Source organism: Oncorhynchus mykiss, chromosome 10 (assembly GCF_057628025.1).
Source record: "Oncorhynchus mykiss isolate SJ-2025 chromosome 10, ASM5762802v1, whole genome shotgun sequence".
NCBI classification, from domain to species: Eukaryota; Metazoa; Chordata; class Actinopteri; order Salmoniformes; family Salmonidae; genus Oncorhynchus; species Oncorhynchus mykiss.
The window spans coordinates 82,932,238-82,956,771 of record NC_143031.1 but is presented as its reverse complement, the minus strand read 5'-3'; the positions used below and the strand labels follow the sequence as shown (position 1 = coordinate 82,956,771).

General features: G+C 43.7%; 3 protein-coding genes and 3 non-coding genes across 21 annotated transcripts in view; 4 read left to right on the top strand and 2 right to left on the bottom strand.

Moving 5' to 3' along the window:
• LOC110512945 (NACHT, LRR and PYD domains-containing protein 1 homolog) overlaps positions 1-2,643 on the top strand; it is a 30,000-nt gene extending 27,357 nt beyond the window's left edge. For 5 of the 12 annotated variants that reach the window (XM_090188158.1, XM_090188149.1, XM_090188148.1 and 2 more), the window contains one exon: positions 1,411-2,643. In XM_090188158.1, the coding sequence (XP_090044284.1) occupies positions 1,411-1,748 (338 nt within the window). In that variant the 3' untranslated portion in view covers positions 1,749-2,643. Of the gene's footprint in view, positions 1-241 lie in introns of all 12 variants that reach the window. The other 7 variants (XM_090188156.1, XM_090188155.1, XM_090188154.1 and 4 more) reach the window with 2 other exon arrangements.
• A 3,572-nt stretch (positions 2,644-6,215) lies between these two features.
• Positions 6,216-9,860, bottom strand: LOC110513571 (cysteine-rich hydrophobic domain-containing protein 2). The gene is made up of 6 exons (XM_036934105.2): positions 9,203-9,860; positions 8,746-8,800; positions 8,081-8,236; positions 7,924-7,980; positions 7,381-7,440; positions 6,216-7,248 (listed from the first exon to the last, which is right to left on the bottom strand). Exons 1-6 carry the CDS (start codon positions 9,334-9,336, stop codon positions 7,198-7,200), a joined length of 513 nt encoding a protein of 170 aa, XP_036790000.1. The 5' UTR covers positions 9,337-9,860; the 3' UTR covers positions 6,216-7,197.
• Positions 9,861-12,598: 2,738 nt separating this feature from the next.
• Positions 12,599-18,458, bottom strand: LOC110513572 (OCIA domain-containing protein 1). 5 transcript variants are annotated; one of them, XM_090188166.1, is made up of 9 exons: positions 17,519-18,458; positions 17,181-17,265; positions 16,928-16,981; positions 16,336-16,383; positions 16,136-16,262; positions 15,979-16,066; positions 14,851-14,944; positions 14,082-14,246; positions 12,599-13,093 (listed from the first exon to the last, which is right to left on the bottom strand). In XM_090188166.1, exons 1-9 carry the CDS (start codon positions 17,567-17,569, stop codon positions 13,053-13,055), a joined length of 753 nt encoding a protein of 250 aa, XP_090044292.1. In that variant the 5' UTR covers positions 17,570-18,458; the 3' UTR covers positions 12,599-13,052. The 5 variants fall into 5 exon arrangements, 4 of the variants coding, with proteins under 4 accessions (XP_090044292.1, XP_090044291.1, XP_090044288.1 ...); XM_090188165.1 differs by having other exon boundaries at positions 12,599-13,090; positions 17,519-18,058; XR_016483969.1 differs by having other exon boundaries at positions 12,599-13,090; positions 14,082-14,340; positions 15,979-16,262; positions 17,519-18,058.
• Positions 18,459-18,900: 442 nt separating this feature from the next.
• Positions 18,901-19,064, top strand: LOC149980592 (U1 spliceosomal RNA). Its single transcript, XR_016484138.1, has one exon. It is a non-coding gene; the product is annotated as a U1 spliceosomal RNA (small nuclear RNA).
• Positions 19,065-21,917: 2,853 nt separating this feature from the next.
• On the top strand, positions 21,918-22,081 carry LOC149980591 (U1 spliceosomal RNA). Its single transcript, XR_016484137.1, has one exon. It is a non-coding gene; the product is annotated as a U1 spliceosomal RNA (small nuclear RNA).
• A 1,635-nt stretch (positions 22,082-23,716) lies between these two features.
• On the top strand, positions 23,717-23,880 carry LOC118936969 (U1 spliceosomal RNA). Its single transcript, XR_005034394.2, has one exon. It is a non-coding gene; the product is annotated as a U1 spliceosomal RNA (small nuclear RNA).
• Positions 23,881-24,534: the final 654 nt, after the last annotated feature.

The window sequence follows — 24,534 nt, the reverse complement described above, 5'->3', positions numbered from 1 at the left end:
CTCCCAGTCCCTGCCGCTGAAAAACATCCCCACAGCATGATGCTGCCGCCACTGTCGGGATGGTGCCAAGTTGGCATTCAGGCCAAAGAGTTCAATCTTGGTTTCATCATACCAGAGAATTTTGTGTTTTAGGTGCCTTTTTGCAAACTCTAAGCGGGCTGTCATGTGCCTTTTACTGAGGAGTGGCTTCCGTCTGGCCTCTCTACCATAAAGACCTGATTTGGTTTTCCCATCTCCACAGATGAACACTAGAGCTCTGTCAGAGTGACCATCGGCTTCTTGGTCACCTCCCGGACCGAGGCCCTTCACCCCCGATTGGTCAGTTTGGCCGTACAGCCAGGAAGAGTCTTGGTGGTTCCAAACTTCTTCCATTTCAGAATGATGGAGGCCACTGTGTTCGTGGGGACCTTCAATGCTGCAGAAAGGTTTTGGTACCCTTCCCCAGATCTGTGCCTCGACACAATCCTGTCTCGGAGCTCTACGGACAATTCCTTCGACCTCATGGCTTGGTTTTTGCTCTGACATGCACTGTCAACTGTGGGACCTTTATATAGACAGGTGTAAGCCTTTCCAAACATGTCCAATCAATTCAATTTACCACAAGTGGACTCCAAGTTGTAAAAACATCAATGGAAACAGGATGCGCCTGAGCTGAATTTCGAGTCTCATAGCAAAGGGTCTTATGTAAATACTTATGTATTGTACTTATGTAAATAAGGTATTTGTTTATTTGTAAACAAGTCTAAAAACCTGTTTTCAATTTCATTATGTGGTATTGTGATGTCATTATGGGGTATTGTGATGTCATTATGTGGTATTGTGATGTCATTATGGTGTGTTGTGTATGTAGATCGATGAGGGAAAAACACTTAATCCATTTTAGAACAAGTCTGTAACGTAACAATGTGGACAAAGTCAAGGGGTCTGAATACTTTCTGAATGCTCTGTACAAACCAATGTCAACATGGTTTACTGTAGGACCTGGACTAGTCCTGATTATAAAATACTGTCTTCAAGAACAATGACATCTCCTCCAGGACTTGATGTATATTAACCTGGTTCTGAATGTCCCAATGACATCTCCTCCAGGACTTGATGTAGATTAACCTGGTTCTGAATGACCCAATGACATCTCCTCCAGGACTTGATGTAGATTAACCTGGTTCTGAATGACATCTCCTCCAGGACTTGATGTAGATTAACCTGGTTCTGAATGACCCAATCTGTTTTTCTATGTCTTTGAAACCGGCCTTAAATATGTTCAGTGATGCAGGTCGTCATTGTAAAAAATATATTTTTCTCAATACTTGTTATTTCAGGTTGCTTTTATTTAAGGAGGAAAGTGTCTGCTTCAAAATGACTGAAATGTAAATGTACAAATGTAGTTATTTTGTAACCTGACTCTCTCAGGTGCTGTGTCGGGGGCAGGAGGTCCGGCTGAGAGCAGTCTGACTGGTTCTGCAGAGCAGCAGCTGCGTTCTGTACGGACAGAGTTTGTCAAACAAGTATCAGGACCTGTCCTGAATGAACTGCTGGACAGACTCCTGCAACACACAGTCATCCACCAGGAGGAAATGGAGTCAGTGAAGGTGATCGCTGAGAGGGCAGAGAAGGCACGTGACATCATCGACATGGTGTTGAGAAAAGGAACTGAGTCATGTTCCAGGATGATCAACCTTCTTGGGGAGCTGGACCCCAATCTTTGGTCACAGCTTCAGATCAGTGTTGGGGTACCAACCGAATGGTAGAATGGATAGTAACAGTGTTGGGGTACCAACCGAATGGATAGTAACAGTGTTGGGGTACCAACCTAATGGTAGAATGGATAGTAACAGTGTTGGGGTACCAACCTAATGGTAGAATGGATAGTAACAGTGTTGGGGTACCAACCTAATGGTAGAATGAATAGTAACAGTGTTGGGGTACCAACCTAATGGTAGAATGGATAGTAACAGTGTTGGGGTACCAACCTAATGGTAGAATGGATAGTAACAGTGTTGGGGTACCAACCTAATGGTAGAATGAATAGTAACAGTGTTGGGGTACCAACCGAATGGTAGAATGGATAGTAACAGTGTTGGGGTACCAACCTAATGGTAGAATGGATAGTAACAGTGTTGGGGTACCAACCTAATGGTAGAATGGATAGTAACAGTGTTGGGGTACCAACCTAATGGTAGAATGGGGACAGTAACAGTGTTGGGAGTACCAACCTAATGGTAGAATGGATAGTAACAGTGTTGGGGTACTAACCTAATGGTAGAATGGATAGTAACAGTGTTGGGGTACCAACCTAATGGTAGAATGGATAGTAACAGTGTTGGGGTACCATCCTAATGGTAGAATGGATAGTAACAGTGTTGGGGTACCAACCTAATGGTAGAATGGATAGTAACAGTGTTGGGGTACCAACCTAATGGTAGAATGGATAGTAACAGTGTTGGGGTACCAACCTAATGGTTGAATGGGGACAGTAACACTCCAATTGAACACCATGGGGTGTATTCACTAGAAAACAGACCTGATCCTAGATCAGGACTCTTACTCAACCAACCTGAATTTGTCCAAAAGAAACGCTTGTTTTTTTGTTGTTGCAAAACGTTATGCTACGGTGGTCGACTAATAAATACACCCCTGATCTGACTGGGCTGTAATTCTTTGTCAATAAATGTTTGTTTCTGGGTAGTTTACTGTCCATATGCCTCATATATACATGTAACAGTATAACTTTAGGCCGTCCCCTCGCCCATATCCGGGCGCGAACCAGGGACCCTCTGCACACATCAACAACAGTCACCCACGAAGCATCGTTACCCATCGCTCCACAAAAGCCGCGGCCCTTGCAGAGCAAGGGGAACCACTACTTCAAGGTCTCAGAGCAAGTGACGTCACCGATTGAAACGCTATTTAGCGCGAACACCGCTAACTAGCTAGCTATTTCACATCCGTTAATCACGTTACGTGATCATTCATCCACACACGTCTGCTAGGATCATAACACACCTGATCAGAAATACCAGACAAATAATATAAAAGGGCTGACCAAGATCCAATCATGGACTGAGATTACAGTTGAAAACACAACTACACACAACGGAAATCTGCTTATGGCATTAAATTAGCTTTATATGTGAGGTAACCAATCAGAAAGCTAGTTGATGGCCGGTAAACCAATCAGAAAGATAGTTGATGCCGTATGAACCTAAAGTGGTCTTGGTGATATCAAATCCTCCTCCCAGAGAGCTACTGGGTCTGCAGGCTTTTGCTTCAGCCCTGCTCTAACACACCTCATTCAGCCAGTCACGGTTCTGATTAGACTGATTAGTAGAATCAGGTGTTAGAGCAGGGTCAGCGCAAAAGCCTGCACGGCCAGTAGTATCTCTCCAGGAGTAGGTTTGGCCATCACATTTTAATTCGACATATTCCTCTATCTCCATGGTAACCCCCTGAGCATGACCCTCGACCTTTACTGATCAGCCAAAGCTGTCCCAAATGGCATCCTATTCCCTATACTGGGTCCTGGTCTAAAGTAGTGCACTACATAGGGAATAGGGCCCTGGTATAAAGTAGTGCACTACATAGGGAATAGAGTACCATTTGGTACAGACTCAAGACTGAGTGTTTAACAATAAAAGGAGATTGAGAAATGACAACAGAGGGAGAGCCCTGATGGAAAGACCAACCAAAAACACAGCCATTAGTGTTTGAGCATAAACAAGGGTCATGAGGAGTGTAGCTTGGTGTGACTTCTAAAATGGCCCCCTAGTCACCATCTAGTGTATTACTGGTCAAAGATAGTGCACTACACAGGGGAAAGGGGTACCATTTAGGATCTCACCCTTTATCTCAGGTGAGTATTCCACCACGCTTCTGTCTGTTTACCGTTGGTTGTCAGGGAAACCTGTTAGCATTAATCTAATACACACACATTCAAAATGACACACACACACACACACACACACACAGAGCAGTAACGCAAAAAAACCATCCACAGTCCCTTGTCACAGAACAGGTAAAACAAAAACAAGGTGAAGAAAAACAAACAATCAGTTCTGTTCCTTCTGCGTCGCTGATCATCAGTTCTCCCCGTCGCTAGGCAACGGTCGCGAGGCTGACCCTACAAACCAGCATCATGGATACAGGAAATCGGCCCATGTCCGGGTGTAGCATACGGGTCAATACAAATAGGCTCTAATACTAACTGGTACCCTGTTCCCTATGAAGTGCACTACTTTAGACCAGAGCTGTGGGGGTAGTAGTGTGTTATATAAGGAGAAGGGTGCCATTTGAGGGTACGACCAGACAGTATAGTCAGACAGTCTGTGTGATCGTCTCTGGTTTAGAGGTGAGTCTAGTGTGCAGAGATGATGGATAGGAGAGTCTAGGATTACCATCTGAAATGACACCCTATTGGAGGAGATGAGGAGAGTCTAGGACCACCATCTGAAATTACATCCTATTGGAGGAGATGAGGGGGGGGGTAGAAGAGTCTAGGACCACCATCTGGAATTACATCCTATTGGAGGAGAGTCTAGGACCACCATCTGAAATTACATCCTATTGGAGGAGATGAGGAGAGTCTAGGACCACCATCTGAAATTACATCCTATTGGAGGAGATGAGGAGAGTCTAGGATTACCATCTGAAATTACATCCTATTGGAGGAGATGAGGAGAGTCTAGGACCACCATCTGAAATTACATCCTATTGGAGGAGATGAGGAGAGTCTAGGACCACCATCTGAAATTACATCCTATTGGAGGAGATGAGGAGAGTCTAGGATTACCATCTGAAATTACATCCTATTGGAGGAGATGAGGAGAGTCTAGGACCACCATCTGAAATTACATCCTATTGGAGGAGATGAGGAGAGTCTAGGACCACCATCTGAAATTACATCCTATTGGAGGAGATGAGGAGAGTCTAGGACCACCATCTGAAATTACATCCTATTGGAGGAGATGAGGAGAGTCTAGGACCACCATCTGAAATTACATCCTATTGGAGGAGATGAGGAGAGTCTAGGACCAACATCTGAAATAGCAGTCTATTCTCTAGTCTAGATTGTACCCTACTTTTGGCCAGAACCCTGTTAGGTAATAGAGGGACAGGATGCCATTTGGGACGAAGACTAGTTTGAGTGGACGCAGAGAGAGACTCGGGGGTTTCATGTAGCTGACACACGGTGTTTAGTTTGGCTGTTCTCGCTACTGACCCACTGTGGTTAGTTTGGCTGTTCTCTCTGCTAATCCACTGTGGTTAGTTTGGTTGTTCTCTCTACTGACCCACTGTGGTTAATTTGGCTGTTCTCTCTACTGACCCACTGTGGTTAATTTGGCTGTTCTCTCTACTGACCCACTGTGGTTAGTTTGGCTGTTCTCTCTACTGACCCACTGTGGTTAGTTTGGCTGTTCTCTCTACTAAACCACTGTGGTTAGTTTGGCTGTTCTCTCTACTGATCCACTGTGGTTAGTTTGGCTGTTCTCTCTACTAATCCACTGTGGTTAGTTTGGCTGTTCTCTCTACTGACCCACTGTGGTTAGTTTGGCTGTTCTCTCTACTGACCCACTGTGGTTAGTTTGGCTGTTCTCTCTACTGACCCACTGTGGTTAGTTTGGCTGTTCTCTCTACTGACCCACTGTGGTTAGTTTGGCTGTTCTCTCTACTGACCCACTGTGGTTAGTTTGGCTGTTCTCTCTACTGACCCACTGTGGTTAGTTTGGCTGTTCTCTCTACTAAACCACTGTGGTTAGTTTGGCTGTTCTCTCTACTGATCCACTGTGTTTAGTTTGGCTGTTCTCTCTACTAATCCACCGTGGTTAGTTTGGCTGTTCTCTCTACTGACCCACTGTGGTTAGTTTGGCTGTTCTCTCTACTGACCCACTGTGGTTAATTTGGCTGTTCTCTCTACTGACCCACTGTGGTTAGTTTGGCTGTTCTCTCTACTGACCCACTGTGGTTAGTTTGGCTGTTCTCTCTACTGACCCACTGTGGTTAGTTTGGCTGTTCTCTCTACTGATCCACTGTGGTTAGTTTGGCTGTTCTCTCTACTGACCCACTGTGGTTAGTTTGGCTGTTCTCTCTACTGATCCACTGTGTTTAGTTTGGCTGTTCTCTCTACTGACCCACTGTCGTTAGTTTGGCTGTTCTCTACCGATACTATGACCAGTCAAAAGGCGAATGATGTTGCAAGTTCCACAACTGTTCTACCAATGTTCCATTTGTATTTAACCTTTATTTAACTAGGCAAGTCATTTAAAGAACAAATTATTATTTACAATGACGGCCTGCCCCCCCCGGCCAAACCCGGACGACGCTGGGCCAATTGTGCGCCGCCCTGTGGGACTCCCAATCACGGCCGGATGTGATGCAGCCTGAAATCGAACCAGGTACTGCAGTGACGCCTCTTGCACTGAGATGCAGTGTGTTAGAACGCTTCGCCACTCAGGAGCCCAATGACGTTCCGTTGGGAGTTCCATAGCTGTTCTAATGTTCTGTCAGTTCCATAGCTGTTCTGTCAGTTCCATAGCTGTTCCGTTTGCTAATCCATTGAAGTTCTGTCAATGTTCTATATTAGTTCCATTGAAGTTCTGTAGAAGTTCCGTAGCTAATCCATTGATTGTCACCTCAGCGGTTCCATAGAGGTTCTAGAACAGAGTATAACATCAACTGTTCCAACAGCACAGAGTGTCTCATAGTTCAGGTTGGGGTACAATATAACGGGGGTATAAATCTGAGTAAAGATTGTGCCTCGTGTACAGGGAAGGGCTGTGAAGAGGAGGTCCATCAGTGCAGGTCCAAAATTAGGAGTCCACTTTCTCCAGTTCCACAGTTCTATGGTACCGTTTACACCCTTTCTGAGCTGGGTCTCCCATGATGACCCACAGACCGATGACAGTCAACGTGGCCACCCCGGGGGGGGGGGGGGGGGTCAAAAGGCCACGTCTCCTCCAACAGATCAGGGGTCGAAGGTTGACATCAGAGAAGGGGAGGGGCTTTAGGGTGTAAACAGGTGTTTTCTGGGTATATAGAGGGGCTAGATAGAGAAGTTAGATAATGTCCAGTAAACATTAAATGGTGGTTTTGTTTTAGGGGTATGGGCCTGGTTAGGGGAGGAAAGAGGAGGCCATTTTGGAGAGGTGACTGGGCCGAGTGAAGAGAGGCACCACGGGAGGATGTGGGTGGGGCTGCGGAGAGCTAGTCCGGTCTGAAAATGGGGATCTTGGGTAGGAACTCTATCAGGATTACCTGAGGGGGGAGAGAGAGAGAGGTTTTTCAAAGTGTGTGTGTGTGTGCATTACTCAAGTACTCCATCGTGTGTGTGTGTGTGTGCATTACTCAAGTACTCCATTGTGTGTGTGTGTGTGTGTGTGTTCTCACATATTCCATCATGTTGTTGGTTTCACACTTCCTCTTGCTCAGCCTCCAATGCAAACACAGCTGAGAGAGGGAAGGAAAGGGAGAGAGAGGGAAGGAAAGGGAGAGAGAGAGGGAGGGAGGGAGAGAGGGAGAGGGAGGAGGGAGGGAGAGGGAGGAGGGAGGGAGAGAGGGGCAAGGGAGAGAGGGGAGGGAGAGAGAAGGGAAAGAGAAAGGGGAGAGAGAAAGGGGAGAGAGAGAGGGGAGAGAGAGAGAGAGGGAGAGAGAGAGAGAGGGAGAGAGAGAGAGAGAGAGGGAGGGAGAGAGAGGGAGGGAGAGAGAGAGAGGGAGAGAGAGAGAGGGAGAGAGAGGGGAGGGAGAGAGAGAGAGAGGGGGAGGGGGGAGAGAGAGAGGGGGAGGGGGGAGAGAGAGAGGGGGAGGGGGGAGAGAGAGAGAGGGAGGGAGGGAGAGAGAGAAAGGGGAGGGAGAGAGGGGAGGGAGAGAGAGAGAGGGAGAGATCAGTCAAACTTAACTACCTCTCCTGGCCCTCATCCCACCCCTACACACCTTGTGGTACAGTCTGCTGTTCTCCCAATCCAACAGCTTCTCCATGGATCTCTGTGTCTGAGGAGGAGAGAGACAGGTAACCTTGAGTATGGTACGCAGAGGGATGGTCTGTGTGTATATGTCAGTGTGTGTATCTCAGTGTGTGTGTGTCTCCCACCCTTTTGCTCAGACAGATGACGGGCCAGAGACTGAAGCCCAGTGTACAGCAGCAACAGAGACAGCCACACAGCAGCCAACGCACATTCACTGGCAGCGTCTTCTTCAGACAGCCGTTAACACGGTTTATACTGGCCTTGAACTCCTCTGGCGCCACCTAGAGGACAGACAGGGGAAACACTCAAATCAGGTCATATACATTAAACAAGTAGGGAGAGTGAGCTTGTCCGAGGATGGAATCAAAACACACAAGATTCTGCTGGGGAGACCTGCACACTTTCAACGTCTCCAGGAAAGCTAGTTAGCTGTCCTGGGCGGGAGTCAATATTACCTGCTAATTAAACACATGACTATTACAAATAATTCAGGTGGATCTTTATATTTTAAAGTGGCAAATACAATACTACAAAGTTACAATACTGTAAAAGTGCCTTTTGCAAGGTATTCTCTCAGAGTCTGTCGCTAGCTGGAAATGCAGGGTTGCCAGGTATGGCAGTTGTTCCCAACAAGTGGCACCTCAACGCTACCCCAACACAAAAAAATATACAATCACAATTGATGCACACCTGGCAACCGCCCCTGATTATTTGCACTCGTTAAAACTCTGAGGGACACACGTCGAAAATGGCACATTTACAGAAAATGTGTGTACTTTCCATGACTTACCTTCCCTGTAAGTGCCGATGGGAACTCTGACTCAAACTTGTTACTGAGTCCAAACCTTCGGGGACAAGAACATGATAAGTAAATGCATTATTTGATGCACACAACAACTAGATAGCCTCATATCCCTTGAGTGACGTTCTATTTTAACTGTTTGACTAAATCACATATGGAAAGTATATTTAGTTAACCAGGAAGTTACGGTGTGTATATAGTCATTTTATGGTCCGAACTACATAAACTAGGTAATGTTAGCTCGTTAATCGCTATTGTTGCCATGCTAATAGGCTAGTTTCTTGGCCCTGTTATCGTAAATACACCGACCTGATTACGTTAGCTTAGCTTTCCGCTAACAAGCTAGTTAATGCCGTAGTGTAACTTTCGTTATCTAGTTCGCGTTATTTTATGACAACTAACGGGTGCTTGGGTCTTTCCCCCCCGAGCCCTGCCGGTTTCTTACACAGTGACGTGGCCAGATCCTCGGACGACCACCGGGTCTGGAGCGTACTTTAACAGCTGTTCCTCCGCGGCCCTCTCCTCGTCCTCCTCTTCCTCCTCCTCCTCCTCGTAGATCTCGTCGAAGTCCTCCATCATCGCACGACTCGGCCTCGCGTTTCCCCGGTGAGGCGCCGGGAGAGACACGGTGCCGTCGTTTGGGGAGTGGGTTCCTTCCCCCGGTTGAAAAACGATTTTTAAAAAGTCAGACAACAACCAAACAACAACTAACAACAAAAAAAACTCCGGCAACGACGAAAGCTCGCTAGCTAACTCTGGTTGTGGTCTCCAAAACAGAATATCAACATCCGCCGCAGTGCCCTGAAACCGGAAGGGGAGAGACGTTCTTTCGTCATAGATTCAGGAATTCCACAGAAAGTATTCTGTGTGCGAAATGGCTTTCTATTCTACATATAAATATCTCAACATATTTCTCCGACAGTAGCTAGCTATCGTATGTTCTTGGTTAAAGTATGTAGCTAATTTGTAATTTATTTATGGTTGCAGTAAAGAACGGACATGTGATTCAGTTGAGATTATTAGGCCTACTTGTTACCATGATGATCACACATGAGCTAAACCTCTTCGTTCTGTCCGTACCACTAAAGTTGCGTCGTATTAAATAACCGTATATAGGAAAGCAATTGTTTCCATTGGTTGTAGTTACTGAGCTATGCGGCTTTTATGGCCTCCTGAGTGGCACAGCGGTCTATGGCATTGCAGTGGCGTCACTACAGACCCTGGTTCGTTCCCAGGCTGTAGGGCGAAGCATAATTGGCCCAGCATCGTCCGGGGTAGGAGAGGGTTTGTCCAGGGGGGTAGGCCGTAATTGTAAGTAAGAATTTGTTCTTAACTGACTTACCTAGTTTAAAAAAAATATATGCATATTTTTGATACCATTTGAAAGGAAACACTTTGAAGTTTGTGGAAATGTGAAATTAATGTAGGAGAATATAACACATTAGATCTGGTAAGAGATAATACAAACCAAAAAACATGCGTTTTCTATTTTTAATTTTTTTCATCATTTTTGAAATCCAAAAGAAAGGCCATCCAGTCATAGTTTAGTTGTAATTTAGATTTTGGCCACCAGGTGGCAGCAGTGGGCGTGCAACGTTTCAGACTGATCCAGTGAAGCATTTAATTTACGACACAATATTTTGTACCAGGTCTGCCAGGAGTTTGCTCAAATGTGCCAAATTGGCCAATTGATACATTTTCAAGTACATAACTATAGAGAACATACAAAAATGATATGGTAATAAAACAATTCAAGTTTACACACCCCCAGGAATGTCATAAATGAAGGATAATTAGCTTCCCTACAGAAAAAAACACTAACCTTCACACATCTAGATGGCCGAGCGGCGTGGGTGTGGGGCCAGAGACAGTAGGGGTTAAAACTGTAGAACCCAGTTCCTACATTTGAATATAAAAAATTGATTTTATCAAACAAAACCATGCTCCATTTTATCTCGGAGATCCTCAGGATGACAAATCAGAGCAAGACTATTGAATTGTAAGTACATTATTTACCTTCAGAGGTGAATGTATCAAACCCAGTTGCCGTGATAAGTGTTTTGTTCTTGTGCACTCTCCTCAAACAATAGCATGGTATTTTTTTTCACTGTAATAGCTACTGTAAATTGGACAGTGCAGGTGGATTAACTAGAATTTAAGCTTTCTGCCCATATATAAGACATGTCAATGTCCCGGAAAGTTGGCTGTTACTTTCTTCATTCTAGTCACATTAGGGCCAGTTTAGGGACACTGATCCCATAGAGGTGAAATAAAAATGTGCATTTAAAAACGACATGTTTCAATCCATACTGCTGATTGGTTTATCGACCCTAGGTTGGCAGGTTGCAACCATATAGATAGAGGACTTATCTTGTGCCATTATTGCTTCTGTGGCAGCACCATTGAGGAAATCTCATTTTTGTTTGTAGATTTTCTTCACGATTGGCTGATCCATCCCGATGACGCGGTTGGATATGACTCCTACAGGGTCACCAGGAGGTGTCCGTTGATAATATTCCTAACTAAATTATCTGCTTTTTATAGGCAAGTATTCTTAGCGTGGTTTATATATACAAAAAAAAATCCCCGTATAGGTATTTCATTTGGAAAAAAATTTTGTATAGAAATAAGTCTTGTTTTTTAACTGGTTAATAATCATATCCTGCTGATGAGTCAACTTTTTAAATGCAGAAGTATTGTTACTCAATTATGAGGATTTTTTTTTATTTCATTACAGTATCCTTTACACACCTAGAGAGTTCTCCGTAGTCTTTGATGCTATTCCATCTGGAACTCTCATGTTATTTAGAGGTGTAGCCAGATTTCACCTTCTTGACCTGCCCTCCTTAATCCAGTTGACTCTCCAATTGGGAAAATATGTTTCTCCTTGTTCCCTCAGAACGGGATATTTTGAATACATTCCTTATGTGGGGTAACCTAGTGGTTAGAGCGTTGGTCTAGTAACCGGAAGGTTGCAAGTTCAAACCACCCGAGCTGACAAGGTACAAATCTGTCGTTCTGCCCCTGAACAGGCAGTTCAGAACCCACTGTTCCTAGTCCGTCATTGAAAATAAGAATTTGTTCTTAACTGACTTGCCTAGTTAAATAAAGGTAAATAAAAATGTCAACTTACTGGAATACATTTGTCAATAATGTCTGTTGGGGAAAAAAAAGTCTGGTTATTACCACACAAATACCTACTTGTTTAACAAGGTAAGAGGTCTCTCTTTCAGAATGATCCATAAGTATGACCCTGTGAATCATTACCTGCAGAAACAATAAAAAAAAAATACATTAACATGAACTGTACTTTGTGTTGAGCATCCAGAAACAGTTTTGTGTTTATTATTGCGTTGTCTACATGTAAAGAGATGACAAGATATTCATTGTTTTTGATTGACTTTTACATTTTTTTTTTATGGGAGAATGTGCTGCTCCGTTTCCTTAACTATAATAAGGAAACACCATTTTTACCTCAAGTCTAATTATACTAATGTCCAAATATCATATACATAAATTCACTAATAACAAACCACACTTCCATGTTTTCTATAAGAAATTCGAGCAGTACATTAAGACCATTCTACAATCTTCTGATAAGAAAGCCTTTAAAACAATGTGTGTTTCTATTAAGTTCTTTGTATAATGTGTTGTACCCCCCCAGGCATATGTTACCATTGTCTGTTTGTATACTTCTTGTGTGTATACTGTTTTTTCTGCAATAAAACAACAAAACACACACAGGAGGTATCGGCCAATGAAGTGGAAAGGCCATTTGGCCAATAGAGGCCTCTTTATCATTCTCTGATTGACAGACACACAAAAAGACAACGTTATGCAATTTCAAAACCTATTTGGGTTTATTGACATGTTTTCAAAAGACAGAATCAGACAGACAATGGGAGAATCTTATTTCCTTGATTCTTTGCAAGGGGGGGCCCTAATTTAGGAAAATATATTTAAGTAATTAAGCAGACACTTATCGAGAGCAATTAGGGTTAAGTGCCTTGCTCAAGGACACGTCGACTGATTTTTCACAGAGTTGGTTCTGAGATCTGAACCAGCAACCTTTTGGTTACTGGCCCAACGCTCTTTACCCCTAGGCTACCTGCCTACCCCCCTGACCTCCTCATCCAATGGGTTTTGAGGAGAGAGGACGCAAGGAATCAAGGAAATGCAATTGAGATAATCCCATAGATTCATAAATTGAGACGTAAATAATAGCAAAGCAACCACACGGGGGTTGTGGGTATTGTAGTCCAATCAGCACTGTTAGTGATAACAGATGGAGAGACTCACTCCTCCAAGCTGTCTCCGTAGACGTTCTTCTTCCCTGCTAAAAGAGAGGAGAGGATGAAGGGATGATAAAACCCATTATTATTTCTGTAACGTTACACCCTAATGAACGTGACCCTATTGGCTCGATTATCAGCTGTTGTCAGACAAGTGGGTCTGAACTTCTCTTCCTCAGTAACGTGTAGCCAATCAGACTTCTCTTCCTCAGTAACGTGCATCCAATCAGACTTCTCTTCCTCAGTAACATGCAGCCAATTCATATTAGATGAAAAGCCGGAATGAGTATGACATACTGGCATTTAAAATATATTAATTATAAACTGGGTGGTTCGAGCCCTGAATTCTGATTGGCTGACAGCCGTAGTATATCAGACCGTCTTACCACGGGTATGACAAAAAATGTATTTTTACTGCTCTAATTACGTTGGTAAGTAGTCTATAATAGCAATAAGGCACCTCGTGGGTTTGTGGTATATGGCCAATATACCACGGCTACGGGCTGTATCCAGGCACTCCGTGTTGTGTCGTGCTTAAGAACAGCCCTTAGCTGTGGTATATTGGTCATATACCACACCCCCTCTGGCCTTATAGCTTAATTATAATAATACACATACTAGGAAACATTCTATTCTTGCACATACGACAAGGATCAGAACAAATGGCACACAGAAGCCTATAGGCTCTGGTCTAAAGTAGTGCACTATATAGGGAATAGGGTGCCATAGGGCTCTGGTCTAAAGTAGTGCACTATATAGGGAATAGGGTGCCATAGGGCTCTGGTCTAAAGTAGTGCCCTATATAGGGAATAGGGTGCCATAGGGCTCTGGTCTAAAGTAGTGCCCTGTATAGGGAATAGTGTGCCATAGGGCTCTGGTCTAAAGTAGTGCCCTATATAGGGAATAGTGTGCCATAGGGCTCTGGTCTAAAGTAGTGCACTATATAGGGAATAGTGTGCCATAGGGCTCTGGTCTAAAGTAGTGCACTACATAGGGGATAGGGTGCCATTTGGCACACAACAACTGACTCACCGTCCTTCTTGTGGGCGGTCCTCCCTTGCCGGTCAGACTCTGGTTTGAGCAGCGTCTCAGCCTTCTGGGTAAGCGTGACCTCATAGGTTTCTCGGTTCTTGTTCCTTAGGTCCTCGTACATGATGGGCTTCCTCCTGGGCTCCTCGTCATCCAGGAACGACTGGGCTGGAGGGGGGGCAGAGGTTTGAGGGTAAAGGTTAGAAGTCCTCGTATATGATTGGCTTCCTCCTGGGCTCCTCGTCATCCAGGAACGACTGGGCTGGAGTGGGTAGAGGGTAAATGTTAGAAGTCCTCGTACATGATTGGCTTCCTCTTGGGCTCCTCGTCATATTGGAACAATTGGGCTTCAGGGGTCAGAGGTGACAGGTCAGTAAAAAGAACACGAGCACTTTTTATTTGACAAATTCAGGTAGGCCCATCCCAGTTTGCACAATTGCATTTTATGGATGGCAATCTGAACGCACAGAGATACCGTGACGAGATCCTGAGGCCCATTGTCGTGCCATTCATCCGCCACCTATCACCTCATGTTTCAGCATGATAATGACCCTCCCCATGGCACAAAGATCTGTAAACAATTCTTAGAAGCTGCACATGTCCCAGTTCCACGACCTGCGTACACCAGACATTGAGCATGTTTAGACTGTTTAGATGTTGTTTAGATGTTCAGACTGAGGTTAAATCAGGCAGTTATAACTAGGAGGATACCGTTGGAGGGTTGTCATGGTTAACAACTGTAGTTAGGTTACTACTTGCTGCCACGGTTTACCTGGCATGTTGTAGTCGATGTCTGCAGCAGTGCGGCTGGTCTGTGCCGCGTTGGGGGCGTCACCGTCTCCATAGTCTCTGGCGTTGGGTGGGACCTGACACACACAATCAAAACGGGAACACTTTACACAGAACACTGACTGGAGATCAGGTTGGACACGGACTGATATGTAAAACTGAGCCAGTGACGGCCTCGGATGCAGTTGTGGTCAGACTGCAAGTGTTGTTGCAGAAGCTCATCCTACATCCAGGACAACACTCCTCGGTACCAGACGGATGCAGCGACTACAACACTGGACTGAGACCGTGTTGACCACTCTGTCTACCAGCGACTACAACACTAGACTGAGACCGTGTTGACCACTCTGTCTCCCAGCTACTACAACACTAGACTGAGACCGTGTTGACCACTCTATCTACCAGCTACTACAACACTAGACTGAGACCGTGTTGACCACTCTGTCTCCCAGCTACTACAACACTAGACTGTGTTGACCACTCTGTCTCCCAGCTACTACAACACTAGACTGAGACTGTGTTGACCACTCTGTCTCTCAGCTACTACAACACTAGACTGTGTTGACCACTCTGTCTACCAGCGACTACAACACTGGACTGAGACCGTGTTGACCACTCTGTCTACCAGCGACTACAACACTAGACTGAGACCGTGTTGACCACTCTGTCTCCCAGCTACTACAACACTATCCTGGACTGGACTTTCGGTTACTAGTCCAACACACTAGGCTACCTGCCACCCCACATCCATTAACAGTCTTGTGTAACAGGAAGCTGGTTTGATGATGATGATGTCTTTTCCTGTGTGTCAAATACACCAGATATTGTTGTCGTATGGAGAGAACAGGGGGGGCCAGAGAGAACAGGGGGGGCCAGAGAGAACAGGGGGACCAGGGCGAGGTGACGATAACTATGGCAGAGGAGTTGTCTAGGTACTGCTCTGTTTCAGCTGTCGTGGGCAGCCTAGCTGTTTGGAGAAGGAGGTGCTTCCTGTACTGTTGGTTGCTATGCATACAGGGAACTTTGAAATATTTAGATCCATTTTTTATGTACATTTGATGGGTGGATTCAAAGAAAGTATTTAAATGTGTGTGTGTGTGTGTGTGTGTACCTGGCTCTGGGGGTCAGAGGCCTGGAACATGGGGTCAAAGGTCACCTGGTCGGGGTCACTCATCTCTGACTGGGGGCCCTGAGATGACCTGAGAGAGAAGAGGAGAGTGAGTGAGTGAGCGAATATATATATGTGTGTGTGTGTGTGTGTTACTGACTGTGCGTTGGGTCTAGTCCTCTGTCTCAGTGCTTCTCCCAGAGGGGAGTGCTCCAGCCTCTTGAACTTCTCCTGACAGTGTTTCATGTACGACATCTTCCCTGCCAGGTAGCCACACAGCCCCGCAACTGGGGACACACACCTGCATTACAATCTCATAATAACAATGCATACACAAACATCTGTGTTCAGTGAACTCACAGGCCACTTTAGGGAGAGATCCAAACCTGGACGACAACGTCAGAGCTCCTAAAACACAGGAAGGAACACAGGAGAGTCAGTCTTGATGTCATCAGGGTTAAGACGGGAAGGAACACAGGAGAGTCGGTCTTGATGTCACTAGTCCAATTCATGGTAGAAAAGGAAAGTGTCGACCAGGTGGGTTGCAGACACTCAAAAAAATGTATAGGTGTGATACATCTGCAGCCCTCTGCAGAAAACACCTCCATCTTTTTGGCTGTCGTCTCTGCACGTTCATCTTGGATGCCACTTGTCATTAAGGTATCTCTAACAGGAAGCTACTATTCTATATCAGAGTATTGAGATGCTCTCCTAGATCATACACTATAATCTTGGATGCCACGTGTCATTAAGGTATCTCTAACCGGAAGCTACTATTCTATATCAGAGTATTGAGATGCTCTCCTAGATCATACACTATCATCTTGGACGCCACGTGTCATTAAGGTATCTCTAACCGGAAGCTACTATTCTATATCAGAGTATTGAGATGCTCTCCTAGATTATCGTACACTAAGATATAGTGATGATGGGTGGTGGGAGGTGGGCCTACCTCTATGGATGAGGCCTTGAGTGACAAGCATGCTGACCACTGAGAAGGGCACGGCTGTAGGAAGGGAGGGGAGAAACGAGGTTAGAATCACGTGTGCACCAATACCTGTACATAGAAGGAATGATATATTGAGCATGAACCTGATTCGTGTAAAACACAGACTTCCGTTAAAAATATAGACTCCTGTAAAAATATTGACTCCTGTAAAATCTATTACTATTTTGTTAGTCTTGTGTTACCCATGGTAACTTACATCTGTACCAGAAACTCTCCTGGTTGCATTCTCTGAAGACTCTCCTCTCATCTTCTGTGGGGATGTAATCCATTCCTACAGGACTCTATATATACACACACACACGTTAGCTGTCCCAAAAAAACGAACATTAATTGATTTTTATCAATACATATCCATTGAAGTAACCGGTTTGTGTTTTTTGTTGTTGTCAAGAATTCGAGTGCATAGAAAACGTTAGCTAGTTAGCCTACAGCTTGCTAGTAGCAGTAAGCATGTTCAATGACTGCAAGTGACAGATGAGGCTTGCTAGGGAACAGTAGCTTAGTTACTGGAGCAGTCTACTGTTGCGTGTTTACCTGTGCTTCGCCCTGTCGCTCATCTGTGAATCCCGTAGACATTGGTGTCATATTGTAAAACTATGTCGGTCAACTTTGTCTTTCAGAGCATGTATAGCAACAACTGGCACAGACACACTCCCCGTATAGATTTTGTAAATGGCGGGTACAAATTCATAGCATGAATAGCAAAAAAAAAACGTGCACAGACACACTCCCCGTATTTGATTTCGTAAATATTTGGTTACAATGTCATTGCATGGAGCGAAGCTGACCCGGAAGTAGTAGTAGCCATGGAACGGGAAGTTTGACGAGGACTTTTATTTTGAATGTTTTTCTTAGCAGTAAAATCGCATTCAAAGAGGAACAACATTATACGAGGAAATGTATTCCAGGTCTTTTTTTTTTCTAAATCAATTTATCGAATTAACCCCAAGGCGTGTGGTATATGGCCAAAATACCACGGCTAATGGCTGTTATCATGCACGACAAAAACCTCGCATGTGTTTGGTCTGATCATAGATTATCATTTAGATTGACACGACGAGGACGTTTGCTATCAATGTGCATTATATCTCACTAGAGGGCAAGAGGCAGAGATAAAGATGAAACGCTAATGCATATTCTGATTGATTGATAGCAAATGTAGCTGCCCACACACAAACACACCTCGGCGCACTCCGATCACGGGTATAATTATGTCAATATACAGATACAATTACAAATACGAGTATGGCCATGTCACTGTACATAGATCTTTCTATTGTGTTATTGACTACGTTTGTTTACGTGTAACTCTCTGTTGTTGTTTTGTCGTATTGCTTTGCTTTATTCTTGACCAGGTCGCAGTTTGAAAATGAGAACTTGTTCCCAACTAGCCTACCTGGTGAAATAAAACAATTAATTAAAAACCACCCATTGTAGCTACTACCGTGTTTTGTTGCTGATGAAGTAGTAGGCTACTGTTTCTCCACCCTGTGGTCGATGGTGGAATCATATTTTACTGAGAGCAGAAAACAAGCGTGATGAAACTATTCCTACAACGTCTGGAACGCTACAAAACACCAGAAATAAATGGTGTCTTTCGGTTGGCTGTGTGCACGAATGTGATTTCAGCATTTTGGTACATCGCCCTACTTGTGTGTAACCAGACCGACATTTAGAGAAAATATTCAATGTGTATATAATTTCTACCGTGTTGCATGATGGGAAAACAGTCGGTCCGTGATATAATATAGTAAAACAAAGTGCATCGCTTTTCCTTCGCCTTGTCCGCAACTGTATTCGTAAACGTCATTAAACCCTGTTCAATATGATGTGGTATTATCAGTAGTAGAAGTGGTAACCGTGAGTCAAACACCTTTGTCCTGGAAGGAGTACTCCTCTACCAACGTGTACAACTCATACTTACCTGGCAAGGGAGACACCGTGATCACGAAGGCGGTTCACCCAGGGCGAGGCTCAGCCATTGCACTCCGGCTGTGCTGACCCCTGCGAATTTCTCAAATGTGGAAATCTCGATTGCATAATTTCTGGTAGTGGGGGACTGCGTTCGCGCTCTCCCCTGATCTTGATGTTAAAAATAATTTAGGGACATATTTATTAATTCGATGTGTTTTAACTCGCTCTTCTATTGAGTGTCGTGTTGAGAAGGACATTTGTCAACATTTACATGTTCTTATCAGATGAGTGGCTATAGAACGTAGGGTCTGTTTGTTTGTAAATCAACTAAGCCCTCAGAGATACATTTTGTCTTCTGATAACCCGGATGTGTGTGATATGTTATTGTAGCACTGGTGATTATGCCTGTCATGTCCTGATTATGTCAAGGAAAAGGCCTACTTGTGAATGGATCATTTTGCGCCCTCATGACGTCATCTGGTTTGAGGTATTTTATTTGCGAGATTATTAAATCATTTATAGGACAGTTTGTCATTTAAGACCACAATAAACAGGCTGCATCACATCCGGCCGTGATTGGGAGTGCCGTAGGGCGGCGCACCATTGGCCCAGCGTCGTCCGGGTTTGGACGGGGTTCGGCCGTCATTGTAAATAAGAATTTGTTCTTAACTGACTTGCAATATTTATTGACAACAATAGATTACTGCACATTGTAACATAATGATCAACATTAAGAGGGAGGAAACTGATGAAAATGGATTGAATGTAATCACATTAGCTTTGAACGTGTGCCTAAAGTTGAAAGGTCCAGAATACAGATATAGACCTTGGTCTGCTTTGATTTTATATTGTCTAAAATGGTAACCGGTCTATATCACCAAGGCTCATCAACTTTGTATATTGTATCCAACTCTCATTTCGTTTTCAAACTTATTTTTTGTGTCATTGTAAGTGTGTTTGTATTGTGTTTTTAAATTGTCAAATAAATCTTTCTACCTAAGTGATCCTTAAGGTGGGGCGATGGTGTCATCAGCCACTTCACAGTCGAGAAGTGAGAGTTGTAATGACTATACAAAGTTAATGAGCCTTGGTGATATAGATGGATTTATTCATATTCTCAGCAGTCAAGTACCTATCCAGTTCACACCCAAAGACAGCTGACAGAGGTTTTCGGTGTAACCACTGAGTTGAGGTGCAACATTTACTCTGGACCCAAATAAGATGGATTCTGTTGTTCCAAGATGCAGATCCATTCCACAGACATGTCCCTGGTCAACCATTACCATGCCACAGACATTTCCCTGGTCAACCATTACCATATCACAGACATTTCCCTGGTCAACCATTACCAAATCACAGAAATTTCCCTGGTCAACCAACACCATTCCACAGACATGTCCCTGGTCAATCATTACCATGCCACAGACATGTTCCTGGTCCACTTATTTCCCGATGAAGTCAGTCAAAACAGAGATGTCAGTGGAGTGGGTCTTTCTAAAATCTGACTGTAGTTCTGATAAGAGTATTCTAGCCAATATATTCATCCATCTATTCATAAATGGCTTTTTACAGCACCTTAGACTGCACACTTAGAAATAGATACAGGTCTGTTTTGCTGTCCTTCTTGTGGATAGGGGTCACTCTAACGTTGGCCATATACAACAAACCTCAGAGGGGCATTATTGCTATTACAAACTGGTTACCAACTAAATTAGAACCATCTGCATTCAGGGCTCAAACCACCCAGTTTATAATTTATAATAGATCACCTGTCTGAAAAGTACGACAAGTCGTAGTAAGTAGCCTATTCAATTGGCCCAGCGTTGTCCAGGTTTGGCCAGTGTAGGCCGTCATTGTAAATAAAAAATGTGTTGCCAAGTTAAATAAATCGGACTTGCCTAGTTAAATAAAGCTTAAATAAAGATAAATAAATAAAAACTGGAGGTCAAAACAACCACTCAGTCAAGCTATTTTTGACTGTGATTTCAGTACGTGCATGTTGTCTGCATCAATATGTGTAACACTTACTGTTATTAAGAGAAACGTTTCTCCCACGTCCTATTACCACATAAAGAACATTGGGTTCATTGTTAACGTCTCTGTTACTGTAGCTACTCGAGTAGTCAGACAAAACGAGGATCGTAACTGATATGGGCAATTTTCTGGATACGATTATGATCCAGGTCTTTTTTTGTAATAATCTGTGATCGAAATAAACTTATTTCTTTCTTCTTTGGGTGCCAGCAAGATTCTCTCAATCATGTGCGTGATTTAAAATCAATCTCCTGGCTAGTTTGTATGTCTGTAAAGAGGAGGGCGGGGCTGTAGGTTGATCCTGCTGCTCTGATTGGATAGAGTGAAGCTGTAGTTCTTCCTCCGCTGGCTTCATCATTTCATCCAATCTCTTTTCCTGGCGTGTTTCTGGTCTGATCATAGTGTTATCATTCAGATTTCTGCTACCTGCTACTGTGACAAATTACAAATACGAGTATGGCCCTGTCAGCACACCCAGAGTAGCTACTACTGTGTCTTGTTGATGATGAAGTAGTAGGCTACTGTATCTCCTCCATATCTGTGGGTCGTATGCCACCCTGTGGTCGATGGTGGAATCATATTTTACTGAGAGCAGAAAACAAGCGTGATGAAACTATTCCTACAACGTCTGGAACGCTACAAAACACCAGAAATAAGTGGTGTCTTTCGGTTGGCTGTGTGCACGAATGTGATTTCAGCATTTTGGTACATCGCCTACTTGTGTGTTACCAGACCAACATTTAGACCAAAAATGCAATGTATTTAGAATTTCTACCGTGTTGCTTGATGGGAAAATAGTCGGTCCGTGATATAATATAGTAAAACAAAATGTATTGCTTTTTTCTTCGCCTTGTCCGCAACTGTATTCGTAAACGTCATTAAACCCTGTTCAATATGATGTGGTATTATCAGTAGTAGAAGTGGTAACCGTGAGTCAAACACCTTTGTCCTGGAAGGAGTACTCCTCTACCAACGTGTACAACTCATACTTACCTGGCAAGGGAGACACCGTGATCACGAAGGCGGTTCACCCAGGGCGAGGCTCAGCCATTGCACTCCGGCTGTGCTGACCCCTGCGAATTTCTCAAATGTGGAAATCTCGATTGCATAATTTCTGGTAGTGGGGGACTGCGTTCGCGCTCTCCCCTGATCTTGATGTTAAAAAATAATTTAGGGACATATTTAATTCCATGTGTTATAACTCGCTCTTCTATTGAGTTTCGTGTTGAGAAGGACATTTGTCAACATTTTACATGTTCTTATCAAATGAATGGCTATAGAATGTAGGGTCTGTTTATGAGTCAACTAAGGCCTCAGAGATACATTTTGTCTTCTGATAACCCGGTTGTGTGTGATATGTTATTGTAGCACTGGTGATTATGCCTGTCATGTCCTGATAATGTCAAGGAAAAGGCCTACTTGTGAATGGATCATTTTGTGCCCTCACGACGTAATCTGGATTGAGGTCTTTCATTTGTTAGAATATTAAATCATTTATAGGAGAGTTTGTAATTTAAGACCACAGTACATGTCAACCATTACCATGCCACAGAAATTTCCCTGGTCAACTATTACCATGACAACAGACATTTCCCTGGTCAACCATTACCATGCCACAGTCATTGCCCTGGTCAACCATTACCATGACAACAGACATTTCCCTGATCAACCATTACCTTGACAACAGACATTTCCCTGGTCAACCATTACCTTGACAACAGACATTTCCCTGGTCAACCATTACCTTGACAACAGACATTTCCCTGGTCAACCATTACCATTCCACAGACATGTCCCTGGTCTACAATGCCACAGACATTTCCCTGGTCAACCATTACCATGCCACAGACATGTCCCTGGTCCACTTATTTCCTGATGAAATCAGTCAATAAGATGGATTCTGTTGTTCCAAGATGCAGATCCATTCCACAGACATTTCTGCAGGTTTTTTTTTTTTGCAGTGAGAATGTGTAGTGAGGTATTCTGCCAAAAATGTATTTAGGCATATTAAAACACTTCAGTTTAACCCTGATCGCGAGTATCATCCTGTCAATTTACAGATACAATTACAAATACGAGTATGGCCATGTCACTGTACATAGATCTTTCTATTTTCATGTTCTACTGTGTTATTGACTACGTTTGTTTACGTGTAACTCTGTGTTGTTGTTTTTGTCGCACTGCTGTGCTTTATCTTGGCCAGGTCGCAGTTTGTAAATGAGAACTTGTTCCCAACTAGCCTACCTGGTGAAATAAAACAATTAATTAAAAACCACCCATTGTAGCTACTACCGTGTCTTGTTGATGAAGTAGTAGGCTACTGTTTCTCCTCCATATCTGTGGGTCGTATGCCACCCTGTGGTCGATGGTGGAATCATATTTTACTGAGAGCAGAAAACAAGCGTGATGAAACTATTCCTACAACGTCTGGAACGCTACAAAACACCAGAAATAAATGGTGTCTTTCGGTTGGCTGTGTGCACGAATGTGATTTCAGCATTTTGGTACATCGCCTACTTGTGTGTTACCAGACCAACATTTAGACCAAAAATGCAATGTATTTAGAATTTCTACCGTGTTGCTTGATGGGAAAATAGTCGGTCCGTGATATAATATAGTAAAACAAAATGTATTGCTTTTTTCTTCGCCTTGTCCGCAACTGTATTCGTAAACGTCATTAAACCCTGTTCAATATGATGTGGTATTATCAGTAGTAGAAGTGGTAACCGTGAGTCAAACACCTTTGTCCTGGAAGGAGTACTCCTCTACCAACGTGTACAACTCATACTTACCTGGCAAGGGAGACACCGTGATCAAGAAGGCGGTTCACCCAGGGCGAGGCTCAGCCATTGCACTCCGGCTGTGCTGACCCCTGCGAATTTCTTAAATGTGGAAATCTCGATTGCATAATTTCTGGTAGTGGGGGACTGCGTTCGCGCTCTCCCCTGATCTTGATGTTAAAAAATAATTTAGGGACATATTTAATTCCATGTGTTTTAACTCGCTCTTCTATTGAGTTTCGTGTTGAGAAGGACATTTGTCAACATTTTACATGTTCTTATCAGATGAATGGCTATAGAATGTAGGGTCTGTTTATGAGTCAACTAAGGCCTCAGAGATACATTTTGTCTTCTGATAACCCGGATGTGTGTGATCTGTTATTGTAGCACTGGTGATCATGCCTGTCATGTCCTGTCAAGAAAAAGGCCTACTTGTGAATGGATCATTTTGTGCCCTCGGGACGTCATCTGGTTTGAGGTATTTTATTTGCGAGATTATTAAATCATTTATAGGACAGTTTGTCATTTAAGACCACAATAAACAGGCTGCATCACATCCGGCCGTGATTGGGAGTGCCGTAGGGGGCGCACCATTGGCCCAGCGTCGTCCGGGTTTGGACGGGGTTCGGCCGTCATTGTAAATAAGAATTTGTTCTTAACTGACTTGCAATATGTATTGACAACAATAGATTACTGCACATTGTAACATAATGATCAACATTAAGAGGGAGGAAACTGATGAAAATGGATTGAATGTAATCACATTAGCTTTGAACGTGTGCCTAAAGTTGAAAGGTCCAGAATACAGATATAGACCTTGGT